The 17,024-nt window shown below is 44.1% G+C and overlaps 1 protein-coding gene and 1 long non-coding RNA gene across 3 annotated transcripts in view; one reads left to right on the forward strand and one right to left on the reverse strand.

The window, feature by feature from the left end:
- LOC139746145 (uncharacterized) overlaps window positions 1-17,024 on the forward strand; it is a 52,836-nt gene that overhangs the window by 26,437 nt on the left and 9,375 nt on the right. For both annotated transcript variants that reach the window (XR_011712079.1, XR_011712080.1), the window contains exons 2-3: window positions 10,646-10,715; window positions 11,216-11,307. This is a non-coding gene — a long non-coding RNA (uncharacterized lncRNA). The remainder of the gene's footprint in view (window positions 1-10,645; window positions 10,716-11,215; window positions 11,308-17,024) is intronic.
- Window positions 1,902-10,043, reverse strand: LOC139746166 (uncharacterized). Its single transcript, XM_071657036.1, is given in 4 exon segments — window positions 1,902-4,043; window positions 4,045-4,808; window positions 7,797-7,878; window positions 9,845-10,043. Coding segments are annotated over 2 exon segments (2,205 nt in total). The 5' UTR covers window positions 7,797-7,878; window positions 9,845-10,043; the 3' UTR covers window positions 1,902-2,602.

The raw sequence follows: 17,024 nt of genomic DNA on the forward strand, positions 1-17,024 counted from the left end.
GTTCCCCGGCCCGTGTTTAGTGAGGTAGTGCAAAGGACAGATGAAAAAAAAAGAAATGGCCTCATTTGCTCACATTCATTATTTTGACTTGTATAATTGCACCTGTCAGCACCCAGTCACTGCAGACCTTACCGTTATTTCATCTTAACCGCTTCATATGTCCTGTTTCAGACCATTGACAGCACGTCGCCCCTTGTATACCACATCGTTCCAGTTCTCTCTCAGTCTCACGCACGCCTCGCACCCTCGTGCATGCTTACGCCTCAATGACGCAAAGCGTCTTTTCTTGCGTCCGTTGTTACGCGTATTAATTTAGGAATACCATTTGATCATCAACATCACGTATGAATCGCTCAAGTATAATTTATTTTATTTATATTATTCCTTGTGTATTGCCGATCTCCAATCCTCTTTCAGCACACAACTCGACGGCAACCTTTCTCCCATTTTCATTCAACACTCCATTTTCTTTAGGTATACCCCTACACCCCATTTTCCTTAGTTACTACACTCCCAGTTGACACATCACCCATCCTGCCACATAAGAGATCCGACCCCCTTGCATCGGAACCTCCAGTGCACATTCGCTCACCTCCTCCCCAAAACACACTCCTTCCTCCCTCCCTTCCTCCCTCCCTCCTTACCAGCAGGTGCGTCAACACGGTCACCCACTTACGTCAAACCAGCAAAATGATCTCTCGAAATCACTTCCCTATACCCTATTTCACACAGACCCCATAGCTCCTTCGTCAGAAGTACAATGCTCCCCTTTTTGCACTCTTGCCCTCTCGTTAGCCTGAGAGTTTACCCCCCTAAACATTCTCGAAAGTTTACGTACCCCCCTTCCCCATTTTCTTTTTTCATTCAGTGCCAAAACATCCGTGTGTCTTTTCATCAAACACAGACACCTATGTCTTCCCTTTTCATCTTGGTTGTAAATATCCACGCACGTTCAGACACATGAGCCTGAGCCTTAGTGAACATATTCTCTCATGGCTTCTTCTGTTCCCGTTTTCTTTTTTAGAAAGTGATAATACAAGAGGAGAGGGTTCAACCCCTCCTCCCTCCCGCCCTTGTTAGCCACCTCTTTCGACACGCGGGGAATACGTGGGCAGTCTTAAGACTCATGTTCTCAGACATAATGTTGTCATTGGTTTGATCAAGTTGGTATAGTCAACATTTAGAGAAACCTGTATTGTGGTAATGTTGATCACACACACACACACACACACACACACACACACACACACATATATATATATATATATATATATATATATATATATATATATATAGTAATAATGATAATTATGAAATGGGAAATAAAAGAATGTTTACGATCATATATTTAATCTGCAGCATATGTATGTATTGCTTGCTTGTTTCAATACCACCAACATTAAGCTATATTTCATAAATCATTATATAGAATATATTTTACAGACTCTTCTCTCAGAATTATACGAGGAAGATACAATCACAGTGATATATATATATATATATATATATATATATATATATATATATATATATATATATATATATATATATATATATATATTTATTTATTGAAAGGAAGGCTTTTGCAGTCAAGATACACCGGGGTTTCATTCGTTCTGCATCCTTCTCAACGATAGGTTTCTTTTACCACTAAATTATATTTTCGGTACTGCAAAATGCCTTTTAGGGTAAAACCCTCTTAAACCTCCACCCATGACGATTGCCAGTGTTGCTAGAAAACAAAATACTCATTCGTGCACAGTCGGATGTTAGTTTTGAGCTGGTTGGTAGGCCATTTTTAATGGCTTTATAAAAGGCTAAGTGGAACCATACATTTTGGAGGGGTAGCGTTTAGGCTTTTGCCATTTATTTATTTTCATTTCATTTTATTTATTATTATGTTTTTAACATTTATTCATTGTGAAACAAATCGTACCTATCAAAACTGTCGTGGCGTCTATAGACAGTGCAGGTTACAAAGGCCTATTATAATGCTATAAACTTGCAATTTAACGTGAAAAGCAAAGGGGGGGGGAAACCGTTAAATATATGGAATGGAAAGAACAGAGATTGGTTACTTAGTCACGGACCAGCCGTGGCCAGTAACAGTCGTAGTGTCTTAGACTAGAACCACACTTACGTTGCCCGTCGCAAATTATCGTAAAGTACGTTTTATAAACAACAACAGAAAACTGAAATGATATTTATATATATTTTTTTCGTGTTTCACTCTTTGTGTTGTGGATTCATCTCATGTTTAACTTCAAATATTCACGTTTGGGAGATGTTGCCGTACTTTTCGGTGCTTCGATCGTATGTGCGTGTGTCATGTATATATATATATATGCGTATGTGTGTGACTAGGCTACATATAATTTATTCTTAAGAGACTGCGGGTGAAATAGTCCGAGCTACGAATCGCGAAGATCCTCGAGGTCTCGAAACCGTTCAAGAACTGCCTCCGAAACTGTCGTCGAAGATCTCGTCGAACTCGGCGAACAGGTTAGCGAAAGGTTTTAGGTTCGGGGGCCTGAGATTGGCCGGGTAGGAAGACGGGAAACCAAAGGCTAGGCTAGGGTTCCTTGCCGCGTCGATTCCTTCTTCAGCGTCGCCTCTCGTCCCTCCGCCTGCCGCCCCGCGAAGATCGAGCTGGGTTCTCCCTCGACTGCTGCTGGTGGTGGTGATAGGCGTTGGCGTCCGGGGCTCCACCGGACACGCCCGCGTCGTCGGAGGCGCCAGAGATCTTGGGCAGGAGGATTGCTTCGCCGGATCTGGACTTGATGGTGTACTGGTCCGGCTTCTTGAGTCCGATGTCGTCCTTCGGGTTGTACGTGTTGTACGGGTCGTCAAGGACCTCGTAGGATATCTGTGGGCCCGAGGGCTTGTAGCTTGCGGGGGGAGATATGTAGGTTGAGGAGGAGGGGGGGTGGACCTTGTGGCCTGTTGAGGGAGCGTCGTAACCTGACACCACGGGTTCGTAACTCGGGGCCTGGGGTTCGTAACTCGGAGCCTGGGGTTCGTAACTCGGTGCTGGGGCTTCGTAACTCGGTGCCGGGGCTTCGACGTAACTGGGCGCCAAGGGCTCGTAACTCGGCGCTTGGGGTTCGTAACTCGGTGTCAGGATTTCGTAGGTCGTCGCCGGGGGTTCGTAACTCGGGGTAAGTATTTCGTAGGTTGTCGCCGGGGGTTCGTAACTCGATGCAGGGGCGTCGTAGCTCGGCTCCGGGTCTTTGTATTCGAATGTTGGCGAGTGCTCGGTGTATCCGTAGTTCGGGTCGCTGTGGTCCGAGCCTGGAGACTTGTACTTCGAGTCGTGGTACTGGACGCTGTACTGCAGTGTCTTCCCATACCCACCACCATGACCTCCGCCGCCCCCATGTCCACCATGACCGTCACCTCCATGGCTTTTCCCATAGCCACCACCACCGTGACCTCCTCCTCCGCCATGTCCACCGCCGTAGCCCCCACCATGTCCACCCTCATGGCTTTTCCCATAGCCCCCGCCATGTCCACCCCCATGGCTTTTCCCATAGCCCCCGCCATGTCCACCCCCATGGCTTTTCCCATAGCCCCCGCCATGGCCACCCCCATGGCCTTTTCCATAGCCCCCACCACCACCATGACCCCCTCCGCCATGTCCACCACCACCACCATACCCTCCACCGCCGTGGCCTCCACCACCACCGTGCCCTTTCCCATACCCCACGGTACCTCCTCCTCCAAAGCCCCCGAAGTACGACTGGGGCTTGTCGTCGTAGCTGGGCTGGTACTTGGCCTTCTGCGTCTCCCGGACGGGATCGTCTCCGTACTTGACCTTTTTACCCACCTTGGCCTTGCCCTTGGGCAGGAAGTCGTATGGGCCGTAGGCCGGGCCTTTGTATGGTGTCGGGTAGTAGCTGGGGGCCTTGTAGTCGTTGGAGTGACCCTTGTGGCCCCCGCCACCACCCCCGTGGTGGTCGTCCCTGGGCTCCACGACCGCCGGAGGTACGACCGCTTGATAGCGGTTCGACGCCGATGCCTCCTTCCCACGTCCGCTGGGCGTGTTCGCTCGGGTCGTGGTCCGGGCCGGCGACCTGGATGCTGGCGTTCAGGCGAAACCGCTTCGACGTCACCCCCTTGACCGGTGGCCCCTGGGGGAGCCTGACGACCCGGGTTGACTGGGGCGTCTCAGAGTCCCCCGGGGAGTCATCATCGCCATCACCACGCCCTCCGTGTGCGTCCGCGTACTTGAAGCGCGTCAGGCGGATGCCCTTCGAGCTCAGGTCGGGGTGGGTCAGCACCTTCGCTTCCACCACGTCGTCGCCTTGGCCACCAGCACCACCATCATCATCTCCGTCGTCGTCGTCGTCTTCGTCCGGCGTGGTTTTCTTGGGTTCCCATCTGTCTTGAGCGGTGGGGCGCGTGTCGTTTGTGGCTTCCCCGAGGGCGGTGGTGGTCGGGTCCGGGGCGGACCTCCGAGATCGGAAGTGGGCGACGCCGTGGGTCGTCTCGCAGGAGAACACGACCTTCCTCCCCTTGGAGGAGAAGAGCTCTTGCTTGTTCGCGGCGTTCATGGCCGCGATGCATTCCATGACGATCGATATGTTGTCGCTGGTGTAGAAGTGGAGGCCCACGGAGTCCTCAGACACGGAGTTGGGGTCGGCGGGGCCCTGTTGGTGAAGCGTCAGTACCCCGTGCAGCGTCTCGTCACCGGGTCCCTCGTTTTCTGTGGGGGGCCGCTGGCCCGCTGCGGTCGCCTGCTCTGCGGCGGCGGCAGCGGTCACCAGCATGGCGGCCGTTATGACCACCGCGGTCGCCTGCGGCGCCATCTGCGGATGAAAGCAGAGATATTTAAGAGAACAGATGATGAAGAGGGCCGGTTTCTTCTCCTCCCTACATGTGTCATCAGTACAATGTAGGCAGACCTGCGAGTCGACAGTAAACAATGGTTGTGAATTAGTCCATTTTTTTTTTCATTTTCGTCTGGTTAACATATTAGATCTCTCTCTCTCTCTCTCTCTCTCTCTCTCTCTCTCTCTCTCTCTCTCTCTCTCTCTCTCTCTCTTTGTGTGTGTGTGTGTGTGTGTGTGTGTATAAATTTAAGCATTTTATGTCCTGGGTTTGGGCCTACATCGAACACGAAAGCCTTCTCCCATTATTGATATTCGTGTTGGAACATTAGAAATGATCATTGTCTTCTCGCCGTACGTATGTTATTGCTTGTGGTGTCACTGATATTCGATATAGTCTGCGCTCAGCGTCTCCGAATGGGCGGTTTTGAAACAATCGTTACCTCGCTGTGAATGCCTTCTTGTGGCTAATTAAGTGCATCGAAAAAAAGAAAAGTCTGTATCTATGTCCTCATTGAACAGAGTGTGAAAGATGGCGCAAGTCTTTTCTTCCATGAGCATGTATGACGTACAGGAGCGGTTCTGTGGCACGATCTCCTACTTTCGCACACTTTCCGGGTTGTTGATTCTTTCTCACACAGTTACCCCACCCCCGTAACTTTCACACTTCCCTGTCTCTCTTTCTCACGCCTTTGGGAAACCCCATATTGCGCGGGAAAACGGATGTGAAATCACCGTGAGTTTTCTATACACCGTGCGTATGTATACCGTGCGTATATATACACCGTGCGTGAGAACGTAAAGTCTTGGGAATAGGTTATGTCATATTTTTTAACGTTTTCTGTCAAATTTCCGTTCCTGCGGAATCGTAGTCAAAACAACGACGACATAGAAAACGTAACTACATTTTACGATATGTCTCCTCTCTCACACACACACACACACACACACACATATATATATATATATATATATTTCCACAACGATTGGTGAGCTACGATCGTACGTGCTCTCGTACAGACAGTAGTGTCCGCTGCAGTGGAATGGAGGCACGGATAACTGCCACACGTGAATTGTCACTCGGCGGCTCTGTTATGGCGTGAAAAAGATCACGTACAGCTTCTGCTGTTTGGGGGCCCCCAGCACCGCAAGGCTGCTGTGGTGGCCCCACGGGATTGGAAAGACTGCAGTAGATTATTATTATTATCTGTGTTTATTACTTATCTCTTATCTGGTCATTTACTTCGTTGGTTATTATTTTTATTGGATTCCACCTTTCCTCCTTCTCCTCCTCTCGAGGCCCAGGAGATTTTGCCTTAGTGGGCCTGGCTACTGCCATGTATGTATTCAAGGATAAGTTACACACACACACACACACACACACACACGCGCGCGCGCGTAGCCACAGCTACAACTGCTCTGCCTTGCGGATAACCACTGTTGACGAACTCATTGTGTAGATAGCCACTTCTTCCCACGTGATCTCTTGCCCTACATATATAACTAATGTATGACGGTCTCTTTCGTATGTCAGCCACGAAGCAATATCCGAACGAGATACGAGGTTTATGTAGAAATAAAAGCCATATATATATATATATATATATATATATATATATATATATATATATATATATATATATATATCCGTGATCCTCATTAGTGGCGAAATTCTCACCTTAACCCGGTCATCGCTCGCTACGTATGTAAGCCTGTGTGTGTGTGTGTGTGTGTGTGTGTGTGTGTGTGTGTGTGTGGCGCTTTGAAAGTATCTTTTTCTTTTTATTTTGATAAGGCAAATATTGGTATTTTACTCTCTGTGGGTAGAAAATGCTTCTCTCTCTCTCTCTCTCTCTCTCTCTCTCTCTCTCTCTCTCTCTCTCTCTCTCTCTCTCTCTCTCTCTCTCTCTCTCTCTCTTTCGGTCCCACCCGTCACCCCTCTCCTATGTCCATATACTGTACCCACTGTAAGCTCTATAGACTTCTATACTGGCCTCCACCTACCCATAAAACATGTGCCCTACACCCAATACTCTCGGAAATTTTCTATGCGTCTATCTAGATTGTAAATATTTTAAAAAGTAAAGAACTTAATAAAGGCAGACAGTATGAATTATGTACATGTGTATATATGTATATGTCTGTGTGTGTATATATATGTGTACATTGAAATGTATAGGTATGTATATTTGCGTGTGTGGACGTGTATGTATATACATGTGTACGTGGGCGGGTTGGGCCATTCTTTCGTCTGTTTCCTTGCGCTACCTCGCTAACGCGGGAGACAGCGACAAAGCAGAATAAATAAATAGATATAGAAAAACTAACCTCCAACAATCATATGCTATGATCGTATAGCAACACGAGAATTATAGACGTTTATTTATTTTGCGTACGATCCTTTATGAGCCGAAGCGTTAAAATAACCCACCCTGATCGAAAGGTATTGAAAAATACGTAAACATCCAAGTACAGAACTTTTCGCTCACCCTGACGTGTTTGGCGACATCGTCGCGTTTAAAATAGATAACAGTATTTTACACGAGACCCGGTAAATGAGCCACTGGAATCGGAGCGTAAATGATTTACCGATAGCATGGGTAAGTTAAGCTAATATTGAATGGAACTTTTTTTTTTTATTACGGGAATCGTAAAACTCTTTGGCAGTGTCTCTAGCCAGGAATTGATGAGTTAGGCGTGTGGGCAACTCTGTATTGCACTAGGTATGCGAAACTTCTCCCTTATCTTTTGATTCACGTAGATAAGATAAACCCTTTTTGATATGCCTTGTACAGCAGTAAACCTGTTGAGAATCCTTGGTTTACCTCGTACCTCAGGTATAATGAAATCCCTTGTCTACCTTGTACTTCAGTCTGGTCTGATTAAAAGTCCATTGTCCCCCCCTCTTCTACATACACATAGGTAGGGTTCGAAAATTATAAATTAATATGTATATTTATTGCTAACCTTAGCACAGGAGTGTTTGTGTGGCCTGTGTGATGCTCACTGTTGCTGCTTCTTTCGCTATCTATTGTTTATGTCAGCATCCCTGAAAAAAAAAAAGCAAAATGGATTAATATGTATTAAATCATAATGGTTTGGTAGATTATCTGCGCCGTGCTCCGCTTTCGAAACGGTGAGCAGCGGGACACAAATGATGCGTAGGAACACCCATAAGTTTGGCAGTATATATATATATATATATATATATATATATATATATATATATATATATATATATATATATATGCATGTCGGAAGCTGGATAAGCCAGAATCACAGTGAACATATGTGTTATTGCCATCCCTAAATATAATATGACAGGAAATGAAAACAGTCACAGTTAACGTAGACACATCGAATGTCCATGAAAGAACATTGTGAGCTAGGCTAGGATCGCGTGTCATTTTTTATCCCAGACTCCCAATAAGGCGGAGAGAACCATATTATATTTTGAGTTATATACACCTTTGCTACTAGGAAATCTTCAACGAACCAGTATTGGTAATTGTATGAAAATATTCTTTTCACTGGAAACCACAAACTTCCCCTTTTGCACACAAGCAATTCCAGCATCACCGACTCATTGTGTAAGATAAAAACATGAAGTGCTGAAAAGATCCACGAAATTGGCCCTATTTTTTTATATTAACCACACAGCGCGATCGTTACAGTCATTTATAGTTTGCATAGTTGTTCAGTAATGGTTTATTGTCTACGAAAGGAGACGTAAGAATTTGGCTTGTTAAAGGTTAGACTTCAACATGTCCGGAGTGTACATACAACGTGCAAGAACCATCGCCAGTTTCAAAGCTGACAGTTTGATAGACCCCAGTTGCTTCGACGCTCATTGTAAAAGCCAATGTAGAATGTGCAGTCGCGTGTTCATTGAGACGGGGAATAATTAATATTATTTGGGTCTAATCTTGCATGCGTCCCAGCGCATGTAAACTATAAGGGCCTTGAATTGAATTCGATAGGAATTGACGGTGGCATTTCAGTCCAATTATGAAGTATCCAAACGGTATCTAAGACCCTATGTTTTCCACTTCGTGATTCGGTCACATTTAAAAGTTTTTTCTTTTATTATTTGCTCATTAACCACGTACTATGGAGGCAGTGTTTTAAAAATGTCACGGACAGTGATTACCTGAAACAGTAGGGGGGGGGGGAATGTATTTTGAGAACATAATCACTCACTCGTGTATCTAAACACTAAATAATTTGTATTTTCCGAGCTTGATTGACGTGTGTGTGTGTGTGTGTGTGTGTGTGTGTGTGTGTGTGTGTGTGTGTGAATACCTCGAAATGAGTCTGTACGTGTCATTTACATATTCAGAAAGTGTATGGGAAATTATAACCCCATTTTCTACATATTTAGTTTATGTATGGATGAGATGTGTGATTAAAGAGGCAATTCATGTTCATACTTGTACACGGAAGCTATATCATGCCTGTAGCTATATTGTACACGTAGATATGTAATACACGCGGCTATATTACACAAGAAGCTATATTATACCCGTAGCTATATTATACACGCAGCTATGTAATACACTGAGCTATATCATACACGTAACTATATTATACACGTAGTTATAAACCCAGCTATGTAATACACTGAGCTATATCATACACGTAACTATATTAAACACGTAGTTATACACGCAGCTTTGTAATACACTTCGCTAAATCACACACGTAACTATATTATACACGTAGTTATACACGCAGCAGTGTAATACACTCAGCTATATCACACACGTAACTATATTATACACGTAGCTATACACGCAGCTATGTAATACACTCAGCTATATCATACACGTAACTATATTATACACGTAGTTATACACGCAGCTATGTAATACACTCAGCTATATCACACACGTAATTATTATTATACGCGCAGCTATGTAATACACTCAGCTAAATCACACACGCGCGCGCACACTTGACAGAGGCTCACACACACACACACACACACACACACACACACACACACACACACGTACTCGTTTGAAAAAGCGCGGCAGATCAACACGGTAGAGCGGAGCGGGAGTGCTTGCTTGCGTGCTTCACGGAGGAGAGGACTGCCTTGCCTTGCCTTGCCGTGGCGGGAGCGGCCGGAGGAGTGGAGGTGTCGTCCGCGGTGGCGTCGGGCCGACTCGACTCGGGCGGTGTTGGCGGGAAAAGTGAAGGCGGGCTCGGTGCGATGCTCACTCCTGCCTCACCCGCCCCAGAGACAACCTGCCTTTCTCTTTCCTCCCGGGTCTTTAAACGTTACTTTCACCCGCCGACTTGCTTCATCAGGGTGATTTACAGGTGGGGTGTGTGTGTGTGTGTGTGTGTGTGTGTGTATTAGATTAATTGTCTTAGTGACTGACCAGCGGGGTAGGGAGGCTGACTTGAGAATTGACGCAAAAACACTTATTAAGCCCAATTTTGATAGTTGATATGTATATATTTTTTATGTTGGTAATGATATCAATCAGCTATTTGCTGATATATATATATATATATATATATATATATATATATATATATATATATATATATATATATATATATATATATATATATATATATATATATGAGTCCACGGGAAAAATGAAACACGATAAGTTCCCAAGTGCACTTTCGTGTAATAATCACATCATCAGGGGAGACACAAGAGAGAAATAAAAGTCAGTTGATATACATGGAAGAGACGAGGCTAAATACTTCGAGTGATCAAGTTTGTAATGGATCTAATTGATGGTGATGTTTGACCATATCTTAACGCGTCGTTAATATGTTTTTAATCATTGTTTCAGGTACGTGAGTCTTCGCCAAGGCCCGAAATAACGAAGACTGAGAGCGCTCCTTTGCAAATGTGGAAACTGGGTAAGATTTGCTCTCTCTCTCTCTCTCTCTCTCTCTCTCTCTCTCTCTCTCTCTCTCTCTGAATTTGTGCTTTTGTGTTTTTTATATGATGTCCCGTATGTATAAACTGTATTTTTTTTTTGTTTTTGTATGAGTACGAGTGTTTTTGTAGGTATTTTTGCTCGTGTTTGTTTGTGTATGGATTACGTCCTCCTCCGTCTCCAGCTTTGAACATTAGACCTGTGTGGCTTCTTGGAGGAGAAACTTGAGAGAGAGGGAGGGAGGCATATGCTTGTGGCATTCAGGGGAAGAAGCCCCAAGCAAGAAAACTTTCTACCATCATTGTAGCTCAGTCCACCCACCTCTGGTCAACACAACACAGTGGAGATTAAACCATTATTGATCCACGTTTGATATTTTTTTTAGGGGTTGGTTGATTTTGGAGAAGATGTGTTGCTTGCGTTACTAGGTCTGCAGAGACGGAGTATCTACACATTTTCCCCCCCATCTTCTCTTGACAGGTTGTGATGGTTCGGTATTTACAAGGATATTTTACAACGAAGGGGAAGCAACAAAGCGTCGTAGGGGGGAAGCCGAAAGGAATTTTAGAACTGTGAGTATTTGTTAATCAAAGATAGGTACACTCGCGAGACGTCCTCACATTGCATATTCTCATGGCGAAAGCCAGCTTTTTTTTCCCTCCTTTTATTTTTTACAGTTTTTGATTAATATTCAAGTCATAATTCATTGTTTGTGCATGCTCAATATTCAAATCACCTTTCTTTGTTTGCGCATGCTCATTTGTACGTATTCGAGCATGCTTTTTGTGTACATGAAACTTTTTTTGTCATTGTTTCCCCATTGTATCTGGCAGTTTGGTCCTGTTCTGTATTTATACTGTATTTTTTTCTGTATTTCTTTGTATGAGGAGGGAGTTCTACACTCTTGGGGCCCAACTCGTGAACTTTTCTTTATCATTTATCTTGAATTTATGTACTTTGCATTAACCATGTCCCCAGACGTTCTGTCCCATTCATCCACCACTTTGATACATGTGTTCTCGGGGTGTCACTACGGGCGCGGGTCAGGTGTGTGTGTGTTCCCAGTGTGCCACAACTGGCACGGGTCAGGTGTGTGTGTTCCAAGTGTGCCACAACTGGCACCGGTCAGGTGTGTGTGTTCCCGGTGTGCCACTACTGGCACGGGTCAGGTGTGTGTGTGTTCCCGGGGTGCCACTGTAAGTGTAGTGAGTTCATGTTAGATACGCATGTTGTGTATAAGGTCCAAATATTCAGATATTTTGTCAATATTCATTAAGATTTTATATATATATATATATATATATATATATATATATATATATATATATATATATATATATATATATATATATGTGTGTGTGTGTGTGTGTGTGTGTGTGTGTGTGTTACCGGACTCTGCCTGCAAGTGGAGACCGCGAGAGAGGAGTCGCCTTTTAACAAGGCTGTAATCTTTATCAGGAGATATAGAAAACCTTATCGTTATCAAGGACCATCTAGCCCTTGTTAATGTAATTTTCGGCCTTGATAAGGTAATTCTCGGCCTTGATAAAGGTAATTCTCGTCCTTGATAAGGCAGTTCTCTTCCTTAAGGTAATTCTCATCCTTAAGGTAATTCTCATCCTTAAGGTAATTCTCGTTCTTCATAAGGTAATTCTCTTCCTTGATAAAGGTATTCCAGGTGTGAAAAACATGCCGTGAATACTAAAAGAAAAAAAACCCCCGAAGATTACATTTCCCACTCATTATATTTGTGTGTAGTGAAAAGCTTCTCTTTTTTTCTTTTCTTTAATTTGATTTTTCCCATGATGAAGCATTATTTGTATAGTGACTCGGCTTAGCGCAGCGAACCCAAGAAACACTTGGCTTTCTCTTCGGGCGTTCATTGTGCGCCATAGGGGACTTGGGACCATGGTCAGTGTGTGTGTGTGTGTGTGTGTGTGTGTGTGTGTGTGTGTGTGTGAATAAACGACCGTTATTGCCCGCACTGAGTAACGGGTGGAGTGAGAGTGATGGCGCTAGGAAATGGGTGGGTGTGGGTGGGTGGGGAGAGAGATGGATGCTGATGCCATGACTTCGTCTCGGTTTCCTCGTCGTGTTGTTTTTGTTTTGGTTTTGTTTTCGAATCGTTGTGTGTCCCCAAGCGAACACTCTCCTCTGTGCTTATCATCATCATCTTAACATCCATCTCTCGTCTTTTACTTTCTCCTGTTCCTTCGTGTTTTTTTTGCCCTCCATTTGGTCGCCCTGTGCCTCTCTTTAGTCACCTTTGTACAAGATAGATCTTGTGTGTATTCCTTTTTGTAATTTATCTTTGCTATATGTAGCGTTAGTCAGTAGCCTACGGTTATTTCAGTTATGATCCTGTTTGATAGCGTCACTTAGCGATTTATAAGCAATCTAAAAGCGTAACATATTTATTAGGTAATATATATATATATATATATGTGTGTGTGTGTGTGTGTGTGTATTATATATATTCGTGAGTTAGGCCTTCGTATAGATGATATATTGCTTTGCCTCTGGCTATGGTCGATTTTTACGACAGTCTTCCCCTGATAATTTTCCCCCCTCTTCAAATTTTCTCCCTCAGACAGTCTCCCCTTTTATCAAACCAGGCCTAATCTCTTAGTTGTCAGCTGTATTTTGTGTATAAAGGGGAGGGGGAGGATAATTGGCCTGTATTGTCTACCTTAGCCTGGTCATTGACCTGACCTGACCTTAATTGAGCTCAGCTCGTGGGAAAAGTGACCTCGTGTTACCCAGGGGGGGTCATAGTATCCATAAGGTGCAAGTGGCGAAGTCTTCAGGGCCCTGGCGGTCAACGCTGTGTGAGCAAAATGACTCAGGTTAAAACTGGTTCAGCGACCGGTTGTCTAACAGAGCTGGTGCGCCCGTTGTGAATCACAATTTTCCAACAACCATATGTTGTGCACACGGCCTAACTGAACGTAGAACTGCTGTATAATATATGATGATGATCATTATACACGTTTTTTTTTTTTTTTGACGGACCTGAGTTGAATAAGACTACAAAGGGAGGAGGGGTGGATTGAAATGTAAAGAGGAACCTTTCGTAAAATGTAATTAAGGAAAGTGACATTAGATCATGAATCATTTAGATAAACACTGACTGATAGAATATGTTCTGCTGTAGTGTATAGACATGACTAACAATACTGTTGAAATGTAGCCTGTTGAAGTAAATGTAACCCATTATAATGTAATTCAGTTATAATGTAATTCAATTAGTAATGTTAATTACATTTGAAATAAATGTGTGTGTTGTTATATGAGTAATTGTGTTGCTCGCCAACAGTAGATGTACACATTTTCTCGGGTTCTGAGCATGGCATTAGATCATTACATTGTCAACCATTTAATGGGTCATCGGGTGATCAGACCTCCGGAGTTAATGACCGAGAGGCCTGATTAGCGTCTGAATGAAAGGTCATGGGTCACTCGCATCTCTTGACACAGTCATCATCATTGTTGTTTTGGTGTTGTTACCTGAACCGACCGACCCCCGGAGAATGTGTGCGGAACGTTCGATGTTTGGCGTTGTTAGTCATCAGCGGACGTTAATCGGCCATATAATCGATTAATCCATGTTGATCGGCCATAAAACCCCCCAAAATGATCGATTAATCCATATGGAAATGCATCTCTCCCTTGATTATACTAGGAGGGGGGGGGCGGGTTTGATGACGTTATTTCGGATATGAGAACGGCTTCTGTAAACACGCGAGACTGCTGTATGATATATATATATATATATATATATATATATATATATATATATATATATATATATATATATATACACGAATTGGGGCAATTCACTTCATATATTCGATATATCTTCACATTATCGGTAAAGGATGGTAATCAGATTATTGTTAAGGTCAGGTTAAAATGATCGAGGGTTCTTCCCAGATCTTCTCCTCTCCTCTTCCCTCCCCTTACCAATTTTATAGAAAGAGCTGAACCCACTCCTGGATTTCCGATGTATCCACCTCAACCACACAAGCTGTGGTGGCATCAGGGAGCCCCTGTGGGTGCGTCTAGAGGCAGGGATTCCATCAACGCCTTTAAGTAGTTTATCGTTAAGCACTGTCACTTGGCTTATTGGATTTTGGCTGTAAGCTTCTCCTTGGCTGCATTAGGAGCGTTCGGGGGGGTAAAAACGGATCCAAGCTTGTATCCCTTAGCTGGTGTATTCGAAATTGGAAACCCTCTTTGATTTGCCCCTGTGTGACTTAGTCGCATCTCGACCAGTAATGTGAGGCGAACCATAGCCTAGTGGTACATAGCTCAGTGGTAACCAACTGACCGTCCATACCCTAGTGCTAACCAACCGATCCATAGCCTAGTCGTATCTAATTGATCCATAGCCAAGTTCTAACCAACTGAGCCTTAGTTCCATAGCTTAGTTTTAAACAACTGAACCATAGCTTAGTCCAACCCAGTATACTAGGCGACCTATTATGCGCATTGCCTTATGAATAAGTTAAAATATGTTCTAAATACTCGTAGCACCTTTTAACTGAAAATAGATGCATATGCAAAGCGTATATCATTATTACCACAATTTGGCCCTAGAGGAACAGCGAGACATCACAGGTGTAGTGTGAGTAAGACCAAGACTAAATTGAGGTAGGCGCGCGCCTCGTATCTTGGCGTGAACAGCAGGAAACCCTCCCCGTTCACGGTGTGAGGCCAGTATAAATGGAATGGCGCTCACGGGTGTGTGTGTGTGTGTGTGTGTGTTTTAAGTGGACTATTGCCCACGCCTCTCCGACTCGTGAGAGAGAGAGAGAGAGAGAGAGAGAGAGAGAGAGAGAGAGAGAGAGAGAGAGAGAGAGAGAGAGAGAGAGAGGACAATGGAAACAGGTGGAGTTAAGAGTAGGATGGGATAGACCATCGCCGCCAGGAGGGGTCTGTGTGTGTGTGTGTGTGTGTGTGTGTGTGTGTGTGTGTGTGTGTGTGTGTGTGTGTGTGTGTACGGTGATTGAGCATCACAGAACAATGAAAGTGAGGGGAGGGGTGTTGCTTGCCTCTTAAGATGGTTACTCTAGTTAAGAGCTTCGTGTTGTTTTATCGTCTAGATGGCCAGCTGCATTTGAGGTGAAAGTTTCTTTGTTTTTTTTATTTATTTTCCTTCCTGTATGCTTGTGGGTCCCGGCCAAACACAAAGCACTCGCAAGCACTGTGTACCCAAAATGCAAGCACTCACGTTTCTCGTTTAGACGCCCCGTGGAGAAAATATCCGATCAGGTCAATAGATACGGGAGCACATGCAAAAATAAGGAAGGCATGGCATTACGTACACGTCGCAGGAGGTCATAGTTAAGTGCGCGTTGTGTAGCGTTTCGCTGATAGCCACGGTGGGATAATGTATGCAACGCGATAAGGGCGAGTGCTGTGATCCACATTTTTCTCGGGAGATACAGGAATATATCGTCCCAGAAGACGCGATTTTTTGTGTGATAACACGAAAGCGCACTTGGGACTCATCGTGTTCCACATGTCCTCGTGGATCTCACTACACACACACACACACACACACACACACACAACCCATTATACACATACAGCCCATTTATATTCACATACAGGCCATTAGACGCAGACAGATGTCTTGCATTTGTCTTAATCAAGCGTGAGAGAGAGAGAGAAAAAAAAAGATTCAGGTACACCCAGACTTGGCCTGTGCCTTCTACCTGAACGGTCGACATATTATGAAATGAAAACTGTACGAATTATCCTCACCAGAGCCTTTGTCACAGTTACGTAATATTTGGAACGCTTCACCTAGATGCCTCGCCTACCTTCCGCTTATGTGGCCTAATTCGACTCGGTACGCGCTCGACTCCCTCGAACGTATTGGATGTAAGGTAACCCCCACTGCGTTGTTATTATTAACACTGCTGTGTTTTTTTTTTTAAAGAAAAGTTCATTTCCCTCACAGTACACACGTGTGTCTCTTCCTGGTATAGACTGGTTCTACTTCTGTCCTCCTTTTAAAGGGCAAACCTCACGTGGATTTGAAATTCTAATGATAGCCTTCGGATAATGTATATGTGTGTGTGTGTGTGTGTGTGTGTGTGTGTGTGCAAAAGATCGTATCACTTAGCGAAAGTAAAAGGCACAGTGTAACTCCGTTGCACAGTTTCTTTATATCAGAGATGGATGGATATATATATATATATATATATATATATATATATATATATATATATATATATATATATATATATGTGTGTGTGTGTGTGTGTGTGTGTGTGTGTGT

Source organism: Panulirus ornatus, chromosome 64, assembly GCF_036320965.1.
Source record: "Panulirus ornatus isolate Po-2019 chromosome 64, ASM3632096v1, whole genome shotgun sequence".
NCBI lineage: Eukaryota > Metazoa > Arthropoda > Malacostraca > Decapoda > Palinuridae > Panulirus > Panulirus ornatus.